General features: G+C 44.2%; 1 protein-coding gene across 1 annotated transcript; it reads left to right on the forward strand.

The window, feature by feature from the left end:
* Positions 1-581: 581 nt before the first annotated feature.
* LOC145137718 (protein C2-DOMAIN ABA-RELATED 4-like) lies at positions 582-2,004 on the forward strand. Its single transcript, XM_079071859.1, has 3 exons — positions 582-1,005; positions 1,361-1,456; positions 1,602-2,004. The coding sequence occupies exons 1-3, from the start codon at positions 895-897 to the stop codon at positions 1,890-1,892; spliced, it is 498 nt and encodes a 165-aa protein (XP_078927985.1). The 5' UTR covers positions 582-894; the 3' UTR covers positions 1,893-2,004.
* The last annotated feature ends 15,199 nt before the right edge of the window (positions 2,005-17,203 follow it).

Consider the following 17,203-nt stretch of genomic DNA (forward strand, 5'->3'; position numbering starts at 1 on the left):
TTTTATAAATTTGTATCAGGTTCATGTTTTACAAATTTGTGCCGTATAAATTCGTGTTTGATATGTATATTTCTTTAACAAATGAGCTATTTATGTCGTGTTCGTGTTTAACAACCTCGATATTATTTGTTTGACAAATGTTTTTTTTTTCTAAGATAACTTTTTTGTAACTTTTTTTTATTGATTTTACTTTAAATAGAATATATGTAAAATAAATTTATATGATAAATACAACAAAATAATTGTAAGATAATATATTTTGTCACATGAAAAATGTTACATTAAAATTATAATAAGATAATAAAATTTAATTAAAAAATAAATACATCAATTATTTTGAAAAAAAAAATCGTCAATATTTTATCATATTTATGAAAAAAAAAAAACCCTCATTTTTAATATACAAATTTATATATGATGTATAATAAAAATCAAAGAATAACTTTTCTAAAATAAAAGATACAAAGAGAAAATGGCATAGAAGTTGTGGGGCTTAAAATGAAAAATAAAAGGGCCGAATGTGAAAATATTAATCGTGCATCCATTGTTTTTTGACTGGGCCACCTACAATAAACCAATTTTTACAAACGAATTTAGAATCAACCTATTTTTGCAAACAGTTATCAAATTGCAAACGATTCAAGATTTTGAATGCTATGGGATGGGGCAGGTATGGTAAGATCTTACGACCACCCCAAACGGGGAATGGCGAGATGAAGCCGTGATAATCCTCGAGATTTCTAAATTTAGAAAATTACTTGTCAATTCTAACCAAAAACACCAAATCAATCTGTTGTATCTTCTCGGAAATCACAGGAAGATCACCATAAACATTTACATTTGTGATTCGATTCGCTTCCTTTCAATACGATTCTGGTCGATTAGCCTATTGTGATGGAGCGTCTGTTAGGGCTTCTCAGAATTCGGATCAAAAGAGGTGTGAATCTCGCAATTCGTGATATTAATTCCAGTGATCCATATATCGTCATCAGAATGGGTAAACAGGTCTGCCCTCATGGTTTCTTCCATTTAGGTTTTCATTTCAAAATTCTCATACATGCTTTTGAATCTTTGTTGTCACGAATGGATTCATGATGATAAAAAGTTGTATTCTTGGGAAGAGATACATTAACTTTGGTGCCATAATCTTGCATTACTGATTCATGTTAAATTATTTCAAATTGGTTATTTCGATTTTAGTAATCAAATTTACATAATCTAATAAAAGATAATTAATGATTCTACCTTCTAATAATTAGTATTTTGCTTCGATACTTAAATTTCAATACTTTTGTATCTGGTCCACTCAGAGCTTCATCGTTATATGGTTTGCTCCATGGATGTTTATAATTTGATGCAGAAACTTAAGACTCGAGTCATGGAGAGGGATGTGAACCCCGTGTGGAACGAAGACTTGACTATTTTCGTTTATGATCCTGAGCTTCCAATAAAGCTGGTAAGTCTTTATATTTAAAGCATTTTTACATGTTATTCCAACTTTATAGGTGCAATTTTTGTGTGATTGACATTAGTAGGTCTACGAAAACACAATACAATTTGTTTTGTCATGTGTAACAAACTTTTGTGTATATATATTGCAGGCAGTCTTGGACCATGACTTTTTTAGCATGGATGATAAAATGGGAGACGCAGAATTTCACTTAAAGCCATTTTTGGAGGGTCTAAAGATGAATCTGAAGAACACCCCAAGTGGCACTGTAATTAATCGGATAAAGCCCAACAAGTCAAATTGCCTAGCAGAAGATAGTTGCATAACTTGGAGAAACAACGTTGTTGTTCAAGATTTGTGTCTAAGATTGAGAAACGTGGAATGTGGTGAAGTCGAAATCGAGCTACATTGGATTGATGTTCCTGGTTGTAAATTGTCTTAGAAATTTGATGCATTTCATGTCTTGTATATTTGCCCAATACTTGTTTTGTTTGTACATGTTTTACATCCAATATTGTATGTTGAAAGCCTGAGATATTATTTAAGTCAATAGTACTCATATTCTTGAAAGATACATTCAGTAAGTGCGAAAACCACTCGTTCTTGCTCGAGACATTTGTTCATGGTATATCATCTACCAAGAACACAATCTCATCATATAAAACATGGTATGTAGATGTCTTCATCACTTTGTTCACAAAATTGAAACATTATTAAATCAAACATCTTATATGCATAACATAAATTCAAAGTCAATATGACACTCACGATCATTCACGCCCATGCATACATTAGTGCAACCCAATTCGGTTAAGTTTATGATCTTTGATACCAAGCTTGTAACACCCTATGTTGGCATAATACCAACTACAACCAAACATTCATATATATAATAAACTTGTTGATAAAATAAGGATATAAAATTTCATAAAAGTAAAATTCTTTATATATAGTACGATGTCCTGATTTACAGTGCAATGTTATAATTGGTAAACCATATTAAACAAGTTTAGACTTTCAAAAATATCTTACTAGGTTAGATTTTCAAGATAAAATGTCTTAATGTTGGGTTTTAGATGGGTCATGACATTCATAGCATTAACACGCATCTGAACAAATAAGAAAGTGTGGAACTATTACATGTTAAATCGACCATTACCAAAGAAGCAATATTTATCAGCCATAAAGGTGTTCAAAGCAACAATTTAATTTAGGGTGCACTCCGTATTATGTAGGTATAACATTAAGAAAAGTAGGGACCAATCTAGCTCCATTTTACCGTCTATATACACATGCATGATTAAAGTGTTATGGTAGCCTACTAGGGTTTAAGATCAACCCTCTCTTCAATAACGACTTAACTACCTTACAAAACTACCTTCATACCCTATATGGGCTCTAGAATTTTCTGAAGGTTGGATTAAGTCAAATAAGGGATTATACCCCTTAAATTCTTAGAATTCGAGCATACTATACCAGTCACGCTAAATATATATCGAGTTTGGATCATGTTAAACTTTCCTACAAAAAGTCGAGGACCACACCACCTAATGGCTTGGTTTATTTAGGTTGCTTATAGCATGTACTTTGTGGTCCATGTGTACAACACCCCCATAAATCGTATAAGGTGTCATCTATGAACTAGATATTAAGCATATCCTACACTATACACCCTAGTAATTAAGCATATAGTACACTACACACCCTGGTTATGCAACCCTAGATAGGAGTAGGTGACGAATGACATCGACGTCAATCAATTATGGTTATGTATTTACACTGACAATCTCTCGTGTAACGCATGGCATAATGATCTAGAGATGTCACAAAACATCATATAGTGCCTATCAATCTATCTTTTTCCATCCATGTCAAATAACTATGGTCCTTTTGTGGTTATTTAGCACATACAACTTTTTGGTGAAACTTATATTAGTCCATCATGTTTCCCTTAGAAGGAATGGATAACATTCACATTCTCTACTCGAAAAAAAAAATCGATTAAAAGTGATTAACCGACAATGGTTTACATTTGAGCGTGCATGTGCATGTTTTTTGAAGATTCAATCAATAAGAGATCCATAAACATCTCTCCATCAGGAGCCACATGTGGCCCTTTACACCCAACAATATCTTTTATGGTAATCCACACTTAAGAATGACGTTAGGATATGTCAAAGAGCATTGTTATGTGTGTTGAGACAATAAGTTCTTAATAGCTTATTTGTATGACAGGTTTGAATCTATGTGATTCATTTTGATATTATATCCCATCAAAGTTAGAAAATCTGGCAAAGATTTGAGTTAAATTGAACTCTTACGCAGATATGTACTCCCTTTTACTTATTTCTTTTTCCTTTCTTCTTTCGAAGCATCACGATTTTGTGTAATGGTTTCTCAAGGTTGTTCAAGCGATTCATCATCCCAAAGTGGTGTAAGCAAAACAATGAACTTTTCCTTTTATAGTTGTTCCTATGGACAACCTTCCTTGCCTTGCTTACACCATTATATGATGATGAACCGCTTAAGCGACCTTAGGATGTCATTGCACAAAAATTGTGATGCTCTGAGAGAAGAAAATAAGAAGAAATAAGGAAACGTGAGTACATATCTACGTAAGCTTTAATGTAACCCAAATGTTTTCCAACTAGGATCATAAATGGAAGTCACGTCAACTTTTTTGCCTAGTCAGCAAGTAAGAAACATGAAACACCTGAAGCTAACCCTAATCGGTCAATTTGTTAAATTTGCAACAACATTGTAAACTTAGGGACTTAGTTGAGAAAAAAAACTAACATTATGTCCGAATCAAAATTTTGTATAAACATGCAAATTCTCATTGATTTAATTTCCAATGGGCTCAATTAGGCCGGACGGAGCCGGGTGCGGGAAGAGGGGCGGGACCTTTCTCGCTCCGATGAACACCGCACCAGCAGTGCGGGAAGGCCTGCGCGGGGAAGAGGGTGAGGGGTTCGGTTGCCGCGTTCTAGCTCCTTTGGTGATTGGGTAGAAAATGTTTTTTTTAAACTAACCGTTAAAAAACGGTAAAAAGTTATTTTTTTTAATTTGCAACGGCTATATGCTTTTAAATATAATTTTTTACCCTCTACAACTTCTATAAATACTCATACTCATTTACCTTCGATCAAACCTTCAATCAAACCTCAACCTCTATTTTCTTAAAAAAAAATGAATCCTGACAATCAAACCCCAACCTCCGATAGAAGGAAAATAAACTCATGTTTCGAGTTTAAGCACCCCTACTCGAAACATTTTTGCTATCGATTCATCATCACAAGGAGTTTATCGTCCCTAACTCGATGCTCCCATTCAATCTCCACTACAATTTCAATACCAAAATGTTAGACAATATTACCCGGTCCAAGTTCCAAATGTTTCCTCCGCAAAAGTTTTCAAACTTTGTTGTTTTTCCCGATCAAAATTCGCCAAATCAACCTCAAACCCAAACCCAACCCCAACCCAAAACCCAAACTCAAACCCAAACCCAACAACAATTCTAACTTGTCGATGAGTTGGATGACTCGGAAGAAGAAGAGATGGTTCCCGAAACTCAACCCACACCACCTGTAACATCCCAATTTTTGGTCTTAAAAATTGGGATGTTACAAGTTGGTATCAGAGCCTTGGTTTGAGGGATTCGGACGCACATTCGGGGGTGTCTGGACTCAAATCGAGGGTTTAAAAGATTTGTACAAGAAAATAGTTTTTCTAAAATCTAAAATAAGGAGTTTTGAGAAAGAACAAGGTGTGTGATACGTGCAACCGGCCGAGCTCAAGTAAGTTTTCCCCAAGATACCCATACATGTTATTTTATGATATGATATGATTATGAGAACTGCATGCTAGATTAGGGCTAAGGATTTAGGAATGATTCCTTATATGCCTATTGTATGTGTATGAGAACTGCATGCTAGATTGGGGCTAAAGATCTAGGAAGATACCTTATGTGCTTATTGAGTTACATGCTAGAACTGATTAGTCAGTAATACGATGACCTGAGTAGGATATGCTTGGTATGGTTACTCGATGCTCGAATGTTGCTTGTTTTGTGCTTCTAGGAGTTCTAGTTATCTTTAGCTAACTAGTAAACGAATACGTTAAGTTACATATTGAGAGGACTAAATAATTTCAGAAGGTTAGGTCTAGCCCTATTGCGCAGCTCTTGTTTGAGTCCAACTGTTATAGGGTAGGATCTTTCATTCGAAGAATTATATGGTCTTAGTGATATGTAATGGTATTCGCAAGCTAGTTAAGTAAAGGTAGCAGGGATTCCTTATGCAGCTGATGGCGGGGAGTAGGTCGGTGAGTTACCCTAGGGTAAGCCTAGGATGAGATTAGTGTAGTGAGCAGTAGTAGTAGAAGGGACCTGGTGAAGTCAAGGCAATCCTGGAGGAAAGTACGGATAGATGTGGAAGGTAGTATGGGCCCATACTACTGAAAGTAGAGAATTCGTACTCGAGTCAAGGAGGGCTGAGATAGACCTAGGGAACTTGTAGAATGTGTGAGACCTCTCAAGATTATGAGTGACCCTGACAATTACGTGTTTTGTTTCAGACTGGTGGTGATTACGCGACACGGAGGAGGAGGTTCAGGGTCAGGATCAGGTTCGGGATCGGGTTCGGGATCAGGTTCGGGATCAGGTGTCGAGCCAGTTGATGAGGGACTACGTGAGTTCATTGCTTCTGAGATCACTAGAGGCATCCATGAGTCGACCCCGGTGATTTTCAGGTCGATCAAAGAGGGGATTATCGAGCTGATGGAGGATCGCCTCAGGGCATTTAGGAGCGACTTGGCGTCTATCCAGTCAGGGGCGCGCACACTGTCCTTTAGGACTTCAGGGGATGTGGTGCGCCAGACTTCCACAGGGTGAAGGACCCTATTGTTTCCAGGAGATGGATTGCAGACATGTAGTCTGTCCAGTTGACGAGCTTCTGCCCTGAGGGGTCGAAGGTCCGGTACGCTGCAGGTTGTTTGAGGGACAGAGCTAGAGATTGGTGGGAGTCAGTTGGTGATTCTTTGGGAGCCTCAGCCATTGAGGCTATGACCTCGTCTGACTTTGTGACCAGGTTTAGGGCTGAGTTTGCACCGGCTCTGGAGCTTCAGCAGCTGGCCAGGGAGTTTCTTGACATGAGACAAACTACTGAGACGGTGGCGGAGATTACCGCCAAGTTTCGGGAGAGGGCCTTATTGGTGCCTCAGTATGCAGGAGATGAGGAGATGTGGAAGACCCGCTATCATGACATGTTGAGAGCTGATATTCGGGAGCATGCCAGCTACTCCGCATGCCCGACCCTGGATTCCATGATTGCCAGGGCGAGGGAGAGAGAGATTGATTTAGAGCACCTCAGGAAGAGGAAGGCAGAGACGGAGCAGGTTACTGGGGTTTCGGGGAAGAAACCCAAGGGACCCGACACTAGGTCGAAGGGCCAGCCGGGCCAGAGCTGCTGCAGGAAATGTGGCAGGCCGCATGAGGGAGCTTATAGATTAGGATCATCGGGCTACTACAAGTGCGGTAAGACGGGGCACTTCAGCAGGGATTGTACCGCCCCTACCCCCACATTCCAGACATCAGACCTGATTTGCTTCCATTGCAATCAGAAGGGCCACAAAAAGGCCGACTGCCCGAGATTGACAGCAGCAGCAGCGCCAGTGGCGGCGCCAGCTCCAGCAACCCTGCGGATCACTGATGACCGACAGGGAAAGTCAGAGGCTCCAGTGGTGAGGAGTTGAGCCTTCCAATTGACTACCGAGGAGGCACGCGTCGAACCCGATGTGGTGACGGGTATGATTTCTTCTCCCTAGCTTTTATTATATGTTGTTTATGATATTTATGCGCCATGTTATGTGTTTTGTTTAGGATCGTTCCATGTGAATGGTATTCCAGTTCAGGTGTTGTTCGATTCGGGCGCTACCCGATCATTTGTCTCTCTTGCACTTAGCAAGAGGTTCCATGAGTCTTCGGGCATGTTGGATTTCCCTCTAGAGGTCGAGATTGCTAATGACCGATCAGTTCGAGCATCAGAGGTTTTCAGAGATTGTGTTTTGAGGTTGTTCGAGGAGCGGTACCTGGTAGACTTGGTTCCCATACCAATGCGTGGGAACAAGGTCATCATCGGTATGGACTAGTTGAGTCCTAATGGGGTGTGATTGACTGCGCACAGTAGTTGGTATGCGTCAGGACCCCAAGTGGGGGAGAGCTGGTGATTTAGGGTGAGAGGCCACAACGTGAACCAGCTTTATGCTCAGCAGCGAAGGCTAGGCGCTACCTTTAGCAGGGTTGCGCCGGATATGTCGCCTACGTCATGGATACTCGGGATGCGGGCAAGGAGACTGTGAGCGATGTGCCAGTGGTGCCAGAGTACCCGGATGTGTTTCCAGAGGAGTTGACTGGGATACCTCCAGAGAGACAGGTGGAGTTTAAGGTCGACCTGGTCCCCGGTGCAGCTCCCATAGCCAAGGCACCGTATCGGTTGGCTCCTCCCGAGATGCAGGAGTTGTCTATACAGCTGCAGGAGCTGTTAGACAAGGGGTTTATCAGACCGAGCAGTTCACCCTGGGGATGCCCGATTCTGTTCGTGAAGAAGAAGGACGGGTCGCATCGGATGTGTATAGATTACCGGGAGCTGAACAAGGTAACGGTGAAGAACCGTTACCCACTCCTGAGGATTGATGATCTCTTCGACCAGCTACAGGGGGCATCTTGGTTTTCCAAGATAGATTTACGTTCAGGCTACCATCAGATGAGGGTCAGAGACGAGGATATACAGAAGACTGCATTCCGGACTCTCTATGGCCACTACGAGTTCGTGGTGATGCCCTTCGGGCTCACCAATGCTCTTGCCGCGTTCATGGATCTCATGAACCGCATATGCAGACCGATGTTGGATCGGTCTGTGATAGTTTTCATTGATGATATCTTGGTTTATTCCAAGACACGGGAGCAACGCGAGGAGTACTTGCGAGAGGTGTTGGATACCTTGAGGAGGGAGAGCTTGTACGCCAAGTTCTCCAAGTGTGAGTTCTGGTTGCGCGAGGTGCAGTTTCTTGGGCACCTTATTAACCAGAACGACATTTTGGTTGACCCGGCCAAGGTGGAGGTCGTGATGAGATGGGAGGTTCCAAAGTCTCCATCTGAGATTCGGAGTTTCCTGGAATTGGCAGGCTATTACTGGAGATTCATTCAGGACTTTTCCAAGATAGTCGTACCCTTGACCCGGTTGACGAAGAAGGTCGTGGTCTTTTGTTGGGGGCCTGAGCAGCAGACAGCGTTTGAGACATTGAGACAGAGACTATGCGAGGCGTTGATCCTAGCCCTGCCAGATGGCGTGGAGGATTTTGTAGTGTACTAGGATGTGTCCATATCGGGTTTGGGCACAGTACTGATGCAGAGAGGGCACGTCATCGCCTGCACCTCGAGGCAGCTGAAGCCTCATGAGGCGAACTACTCGACGCATGACTTGGAGTTGGGGGCGGTCGTCTTCACCCTCAAGATTTGGCGACATTACCTCTATGGGGTCCGTTGTACCATTTACACGAATCACAAGAGTCTGAGGTACCTCATGGATCAGCCGAATCTGAACATGAGGAAGCGTCGGTGGCTAGATGTGGTGAAGGATTACGACTGTGAGATACTTTACCACCCGGGGAAGGCCAATGTTGTGGCTGACGCTCTTAGCCGCAAGTCGGCCCCGATCAGAGATATCTGCTTGCAGATGACAGTAGTGACTCCGCTTCTGGAGCAGATCTGAGAGGCTCAGCAGGAGGCTATGAAGGAGGAGCATCGGAAGAGCGAGCATATTGTGGGTCAGGTTTCCTCCTTCGACTATGATAGTCGAGGGTTGTTAACACTACACCGCAAGGTGTGGGTTCCATATCATGGAGGTTTACGCCAGGTTCTGATGGAGGAAGCGCACAAATCCCGATTTTCCATTCATCCCGGGGCGACGAAGATGTACAGAGATCTTCGTCCTGATTACTGGTGGCCCTGCATGAAGCGGGATGTAGCCTGGTACGTCGAGAGACGTCTGACCTACAGGAAGGCCAAAGCAGAGCACCAGAGGCCTCATGGCAAGACACAATCGTTAGATATCCCTATGTAGAAATAGGAAGATATTACTATGGATTTCATCACAAAGCTTCCCAGGACCGCACGGGGAGTGGATTCAATTTGGGTCATCGTGGATCGATTGACCAAGAGTGCTCATTTCATCCCGATCCGAGAGAGTATATCGGCCGAGAAGTTGGCCGATATCTACATCCAAGAGGTTGTAGCTCGACACGGAGTTCCAGTCTCCGTGATTTCTGACCGAGACGTGCGGTTCACTTCCAGATTCTGGAAGAAGTTTCACGACGAGTTGGGTACTCGTCTACACTTTAGCACCGCTTTTCACCCGCAGATGGATGGTCAGAGCGAGCGAACCATCCATACATTAGAGGATATGCTACGGGCATGTGTTCTAGACTTTGGTGGTAGCTGGTATACCTACCTTCCCTTGGCAGAGTTTTCCTACAATAATAGCTACCACGCAAGCATCGACCGTCCTCCCTTCGAGATGTTGTACGGGAGGAAGTGCAGGACCCCGATTTGCTGAGGTGAGGTCGGTCAGAGAGTCATGGGGAGTAACGAAGTGGTACTCAAGATGACGGAGAGGATCAAACAAGTCCGGAGCAGGCTTCAGACTGCTCAGAGTCGACAGAAAAGTTATGCCGACAAGCGCCGTTCAAACCTGGAGTTCCAGGTCGACGACATGGTTCTCCTGAAAGTGTCACCTTGGAAGGGTGTCATCCGGTTCAGGAAGCGGGGCAAGTTAGGCCCCAGGTACATCGGTCCATTCATGCTTGTTGCCCGGGTGGGAAAGGTGGCATATAGTCTGGATCTGCCAGCCGAGCTCAGTTAGATTCATAGTACCTTTCACGTCTCGCAGCTGCGGAAGTGCCTGGTAGATGACTCTGCAGTGGTGCCTCTGGAGGATATTCAGGTGGATGACAGCCTGAACTACATTGAGCAACCAGTAGCTATCCTCGACAAGAAGTCGAAGGATCTGAGGAACAAGAGGGTCGAGCTGGTTTAGGTGCAATGGCAGCACTGCAAGGGCTCAGAATGGACTTGGGAGCCAGAGGACGAGATGAGGGAGCACTACCCCGAGCTTTTTCCAGATATAGCAGCAGACTTCGAGCGCGAAGTCTAAAATAAGTGGGGAAGACTTTGTAACACCCCGAAATTTAGGTGTATCTCTCTAATCCTTCTTCTTTTCCAAGTTGTCGAAATTGGCCCAAAATAGGAAATGGTGATAAGTGGGTACGTTGGGCGTACTGAAGGGTACGCTGCGCGTATCCATAGGAGTGCCTGTGACACGAACTCCACCCAGTACGCGGGGCGTACCTTAGTTTACGTTGAGCGTACTGGGCCCAAACTTAAAACCCTAAATGAGACATGAGCACTATAAAAGGAATGTTATGGCCTCCATCCCAGCCACCATTTCCAGAGAGTGAAACCCTAGAAAGCCAAACCTTCGTTATAAGCTTTTGTGTGTGTGTTTTGAGCTTGAAGGCATCTTTATGTGCTTGTGAAGAAGAAGAGAGGTCCATTGTGGAAGCTAGAGTTGGAGTGCAAGCTTTGCATCTGAGCTTTATAGAGTTGAGGCACCACTTGGAGGTAAAAAGCTCAAAGCTTTATTCATCATTTTGGATTTGTGCATTATGGACCAATTTCTAGGGTTTTGTCCCAAGATGGAGACTTTATGAGTAAATAGTCTCCATAAGCCTAGATCTGCCCCATTTCAGTGTATCTTGTGTTGTAGGTCCATAAAAATCCAATCTTGGACGTTAAGATTAAGTCATGCATGAGATAAGGGCTTAATGAGGAAAGAGGAAAGGTGTTTGGAGTGATTGGTGACCTTTAGATCCATGCCAAGGCTTAAAGGTTTCGACTTTATGGATTAAGAGGTATTAGAATGGCCAGATCTGAAATATGAGCTTATGTCTTAACCGTTTAAGACCAAAATCATGAGGAGTGTGAAACTAGAACTTACGTTGGGCGTAATCCCAGTACGTGCAGCGTAAGGGGTCGAGCTTCCCGATTCTGTGAAGCCTTCGAGTACGCCCAGCGTACAGATCTGGTACGTGCCGCGTACTCCGGAAGGTTGACTTTCGTTGACTTTTAGGGTTTAGTCAACATTTGGACCTTTGGGCCATTGGAGAGGTAAAATGGTCTTTTACCCTTCTGAGAGAATATAGGGAGGGATTAGTCTAGCCTTTGAGAGCCGTATTAATTAGAGATAATTATTTTATGTGTTTAGGCGGAGGCTAGATCAGTATTTTGAGTTCGAGATTATCCGAGTTACCCGAGGTGAGTCTTCTCACTATACATTACCTAGAGTGGTATTTATGTGCAGACCGGAGGGTCTTATGAGTTATATGTGTGTTTGAGTTTATGTGCATTGTGATATATGTATGTTATGTGTTATATAGACCGGACCAGAGGGTCCAACGATTTAGACCGGACCGGAGGGTCCAACGAGCTAGACCGGACTGGAGGGTCCAATGAGCTACGGGACTGGAGGGTCCCGCTGAGACACATTGACCGGAAGGTCATAGCGAGTTATAGCCTCGAGTGGCTTATGTGTTGTATGTGGTATTTTGGGGAACTCACTAGGCATTTATGCTTACCGTGTTATGTGATATGTGTTTCAGGTACCAGCGAGGATCGCGGGAAGGCGCCGACATGAATTGTACACACTGGCAGAGGATGATGTTTTTGAGATTCTAGGATATGTTTTATTATGATGACCGTTGATACATATGAGATTTTGAGAATATTATATGAGCAGTGTGTACGATCAGCCAGCGCCCGAACGGTGATTTCCCAAAATACCCTTACATTGTGTGTTATGAGATATTATGTGATATGCTATGCATGCTAGAGATAGGCTAGGTATTTCATATTTTAGGACTAGAGTGGCCTGATCTGTGATGCCTTAGCCTAGGAGTTGCTATTACGTGCGATGTGCCTTCGAGTATGTGCTGAGTATGAGTATCCAGTAGGAATCCTTTTAGAGAGGGATCTGAGTAGAGGAGTAATCTAGGAGAGATACCTAGATGAGCATTTGAGGAGTCTACTGAGAGAGTAGTCAGATGCCCGCGTGGGGTAAAGTTGCTTGAGTTCGGTGGTATCCTTTGAGTATGAGGAGAGCAAGTGGGTAATAACCTAGAGTGGTTTTACATGTTGGTAGAGATTATTCGATGCCCGGATGTTGCTTGCTTCGTGCTTTGTGGAACTCTTGATGATGAGAGTCAGCTACTAAGTGAATATGACGATATTCAGGAGGTAGATGGCTGGCATCATAAGGAGTTCTTCAGCAGCTGATGGCAGAGAAGTGTGAGAACCTAGGAAGAGCCTAGGAAAGGGTGACCCTATTTAGATGAGTACGCTGACAGAGTAGGATATTTCGCAGAGGAGCGAACACGCATGACGGAAATTGGTGATAAAGAAGGTTGAGCAGATACTTAGGAACTCTGGGATGGTCCGTGTAGAGAGTATGGGTAGATGTGGCAGGTAGTATGGGCCCGTACTACTGAAAGCAGAGGACCCATACTCGATGCAGGGAGTATTCTGGAGGATCTAAGTAGCAGATCGAGAGGTGATGTCATGGTTTGAGTACCATGATAAGTAGCAGATCGAGAGGTGATGGCATGGTTCGAGTACCATGATTTGTAGCAGATCGAGAGGTGATGTCATGGTTCAAGTACCATGATTTGAGGCGGATTAAGAAGAGAGAACATGGTTCGAGTACCATGATTTGTAGCAGATTAAGAGGAGGTAACATGGTTCGGGTACCATGATTCATAGCAGATCGAGAGGTGGCCACATGGTTCGAGTACCATGACCCGTGGCGGTTAGTGTTACTGGTTCTACCAGTTATTCTGTGGTGATTGTCTAGACTGAGATCAGATGTGAAAGAATATGGGGCCAGAGGGCCATGATGAACGAGTTTTAGTGGAGCATCCCTTAAAAGGGAAATCGAGTTAGATCCGAGGGATTGTTGGTGAGATGCCAGTTGGAGTCGCAAGACTCAGGGATGAGTAGGGATGGTGCGTTATGGGAGAATACGATTTGGGCTGAGCGACCGGCCGATGGTAGAGATGTCATTTTCTGTGACCTGAGCGGTGCTATTTCTGTTCTTGTGGGAAACAGGAGAGGTATTGAGATTTTCGGTTTACAAGGTTGGGGGTGAGCCCTGTGGGGTAGCTTTGGTTACGATCTTTCATCAGAGTATTTGGGCAGTATGTCTGCCGAGAGGTAATGTTAGAGCATGAGCAGGTTGTCAGCGGGGACTGAGATGGTTAAGGACAAGGATACACCCTATTTGAGCATAGTAGGGCATGTATTAGCTGCAGCGGCAGACGATCAAGAAGAGGATATTGGGGCGGTGGCTCTTTTTGTCTATGATGAGTATCGAGTGTGGTAATTAGGACTCCACTCTTATTACAACCCACGTGATGGAACGTTGGTTGAAGAGTCGATGATGAGGAATATGTTAGTTCGTTATTTTCAGACTGAGAGTCAGGGTTACGACTGGACAGTTGAGATGTCTGGTAGTGGGATGGTACGAGATTTTGAATGACTAGAGGTAGTCATGATGAGAAGTTTCGGAGGATTTCATCGGAGATTCAGGGTATTTGGAATTGCTTGACCTCCATCGGGGAGATCATCGAGCATTACGTATCACCTTCCAAGAGTAGGTGCGATGTTATTGGTAAAAACAGTATGTGGGTTAGATTGTTGGCGAACCAATTGGTGATGGTTCGAACCCTGAGTGGGGGAGGACCGGGTGCTTTTTAGGAGATCAGAGATCTGTTTAAGAGCGGTTAGAGAACTGGATATAGAGACCTGCAGTGCGGATTCCTGAGACCAGGGTTATTGGTGGTCAAGGAGAGGTGCAGAGTGAGATAGTGAATGTGGTACGTGTTTGAGAAAGGATGAGTGTCTCCATAGCAAGTAGCCGTTGGTCGGAGACCTTGTGGTGGTTAGGAATCCTTCAAGGTTAAAATGGTGAATTCGAGGTGGTTGGCTTGTGAGGTTAGTTCGGCGATTAAGAATTTCTGGTTCAGAGTATGGGCTATTATATGCAGTATGGGAAGGGAAGAGGTTGATTGGGCAACCAACTCCAGGGTCGTTATGAGTATTCTTGCATGAGTTTTGAGCAATAGAGGAGGAAGTTTCGGATTGTCATCTTCGTGTTCTGAGTCGTTGGCAATTTCTCCGTGTTTTAATTTGGGAGATGGAGTGTTCCGGGGTTACAAGTGGCACGAGAGAAAGACCGGTTGCGAGGTTCCGAGGAAGCAATGCGGTATCTGAGTATGATGTCATGAGTATGAGATCAGTGGTAGAGTCAAGACACTGCGAGGCATTGTGATGGTATTTCGGGGAATCCGAGTTTAATGTCCTAAATCTCGGATTATTTTGAGTTTTGAGTTTGAGATGACGAGTGGAGTAGCAAGTGTCTATGGTTCCGGTGGGGGGCCCTTCAGCTAATTGACATCAAATGGATTTATTTGAGAATGTGAATTCCAGCGAGAAAAAGAGGTTTTGTCACGACGGTGGTCGTCCGAAGTAGTGATGCTTAGCCTGGATGGGTGTGTGTCTACCTATCTATGTTGGGCCGCAGAGCATGAGTTGATGATCGCAGTGTGGTGTCAACCTGAGGATGAGATTGTGAAGTGGTAAGAGTAAGTGCGGTAAGACTGCGGGGAACTGCAGTTTCAATGAGTCAGTGTAGAGAGGTTGTGGTGATGCTACGGGGAGCCGTAGTACTCACTATTCAATGAGGGGTGTGGTGATGCTATGGGGAGCCGTAGTACTCACTATTCAGTGAGGGGTGTGGTGATGCCACGGGGAGCCGTAGTACTCACTATTCAGTTAGAGGTTGTGGTGATGCTACGGGGAGCCGTAGTACTCACTATTCAGTGAGAGGGTGTTGTGATACTGCGGGGAGCCGTAGTACTCACTAGTCAACGAGAGGGTGTTGTGATACTGCGGGGAGCCGTAGTACTCACTAGTCAACGAGAGGGTGTTGTGATACTGCAGGGAGCCGTAGTACTCATTAGTCAGCGAGAGGTTGTTGTGATACTGCGGGGAGCCGTAGTACTCACTAGTCAGCGAGAGGGTGTTGTGATAATGCGGGGAGTCGTGTTATTTGTCAGTCAGAGCATGACGCAGGAGAGTTCTTAGGCTTGAGTAGCCTTATTAGATTGAGTCTTCGGGAACCCGGTGGCCAGACCAGGAGAGAGACGGAGGTCTCCATAATGATCGGAAATCATTATATTTTGAGTTAGGCTGTGGAGACCGCAATCGAAAGGAATCAGAGAAGAGATGTACGCGTGGGTTGCTGGTCATGGGTCGCGAGTTGAGTGTTTCGTTGGGACGAGTGGTTCCAATTCTGTACCGGACCAGACTCTCGAGTTGAGTTTGATTCTAGTGGTGTATTAAGTAGGCGGAATGAGATTCCGGATTCAGAGATGGATTCCATATTGAGGGGTATTGTTTATCATCTGATGTCTTAGACCTGTGTAGGTCAGTACTTGGGTACGGGAGGTACCGCGAGATGCATGGAACTATGAGCAGTGAACGACAGAGGTCGGGGTTGAGTCGACCTTCAGTTGGGAGTGTAACATTCACTTGGGGTAAGGCGAACTTCATGACTTGTGTGTCACAATGGGCCGAGGTAGTTATTGTGAGAAGGAAACCATTGAGACGGTTGGGATAATGCAATGGACCTTGGAGGTTCAACGGTTTGGTCGAGTTCAGACCTGGTGCACAGTGTTAAAAGGGGTATGTGAAATGGAGCTGAGGCTTATGATTATTTTTATGTCTGAGGACACTCCTGAGCGAGCATGATTATTCTCTTGTGTCTGAGGGCAGAGTGTTGAGAATTCACTGTTCGGATGGGTTAGTATAGCAGTTCAGTGGATGAGCCCTGGTGGGATGTGAACCCTTCCGTTTCTTGGGGCGTGATCCGAGTCATTCAACATGTTTGGTATGAGTGAGCGGTAGCCGATTGTTGAATTGTGTCTGGTAGGAATCAGAGGAGCAGTGAGTTATCAGGGTTTGATATTCGAGGAGCGAATATCATGGTGATCTCTTGAGTGGGCGGTCTGGCGGCGGGCCAGGCCACGAGAGTTTCCAGGTTTTGGGAAGGTCAGAAAGGGGTATATTAGAGGCTGAGGGGGTGGTTTTCTTCCGGGATGGGGAATCCCTGTTTGGATTCAGGTGTCTATGGGGAAAGATATTTGTGTGGTATGAGAACCTTTCAGTGGTGCTTCTCGGGTTATGGAGTGCGATCTACGTGTGATTGAGGAGCATGACTTCGAGGGCGAAGTCTAATTCTAGTGAGGGAGAATTGTAACACCCCGAAATTCAGGTGTATCTCTCTAATCCTTCTTCTTTTCCAAGTTGTCGAAATTGGCCCAAAATAGCAAATGGTGATAAGTGGGTACGCTGGGCGTACTGAAGGGTACGCTGCGCGTATACATAGGCGTGCCTTTGACGCAGACTCAACCCAGTACGCGGGGCGTACCTTAGTTTACGCTGAGCGTACTGGGCCCAGACTTAAAACCCTAAATGAGACATGAGCACTATAAAAGGAATGCTATGGCCTCCATCCCAGCCACCATTTCCAGAGAGTGAAACCCTAGAAAGCCAAACCTTCGTTCTAAGCTTGTGTGTGTGTTTTG

The sequence above is a fragment of the Lactuca virosa genome, chromosome 9, assembly GCF_052849685.1.
Source record: "Lactuca virosa cultivar CGN04683 chromosome 9, Lactuca_virosa_CGN04683_v6, whole genome shotgun sequence".
Classification (NCBI taxonomy): Eukaryota; Viridiplantae; Streptophyta; class Magnoliopsida; order Asterales; family Asteraceae; genus Lactuca; species Lactuca virosa.

Excerpts from the sequence above, each read along its gene's own strand:
- LOC145137718 (XM_079071859.1), top strand. The coding sequence starts at position 895 with ATGGAGCGTCTGTTAGGGCTTCTCAGAATTCGGATCAAAAGAGGTGTG. Across the intron at positions 1,006-1,360 it reads TCATCAGAATGGGTAAACAG|AAACTTAAGACTCGAGTCAT; the intron begins GTCTGCCCTCAT and ends AATTTGATGCAG. Across the intron at positions 1,457-1,601 it reads CTGAGCTTCCAATAAAGCTG|GCAGTCTTGGACCATGACTT; the intron begins GTAAGTCTTTAT and ends TATATATTGCAG.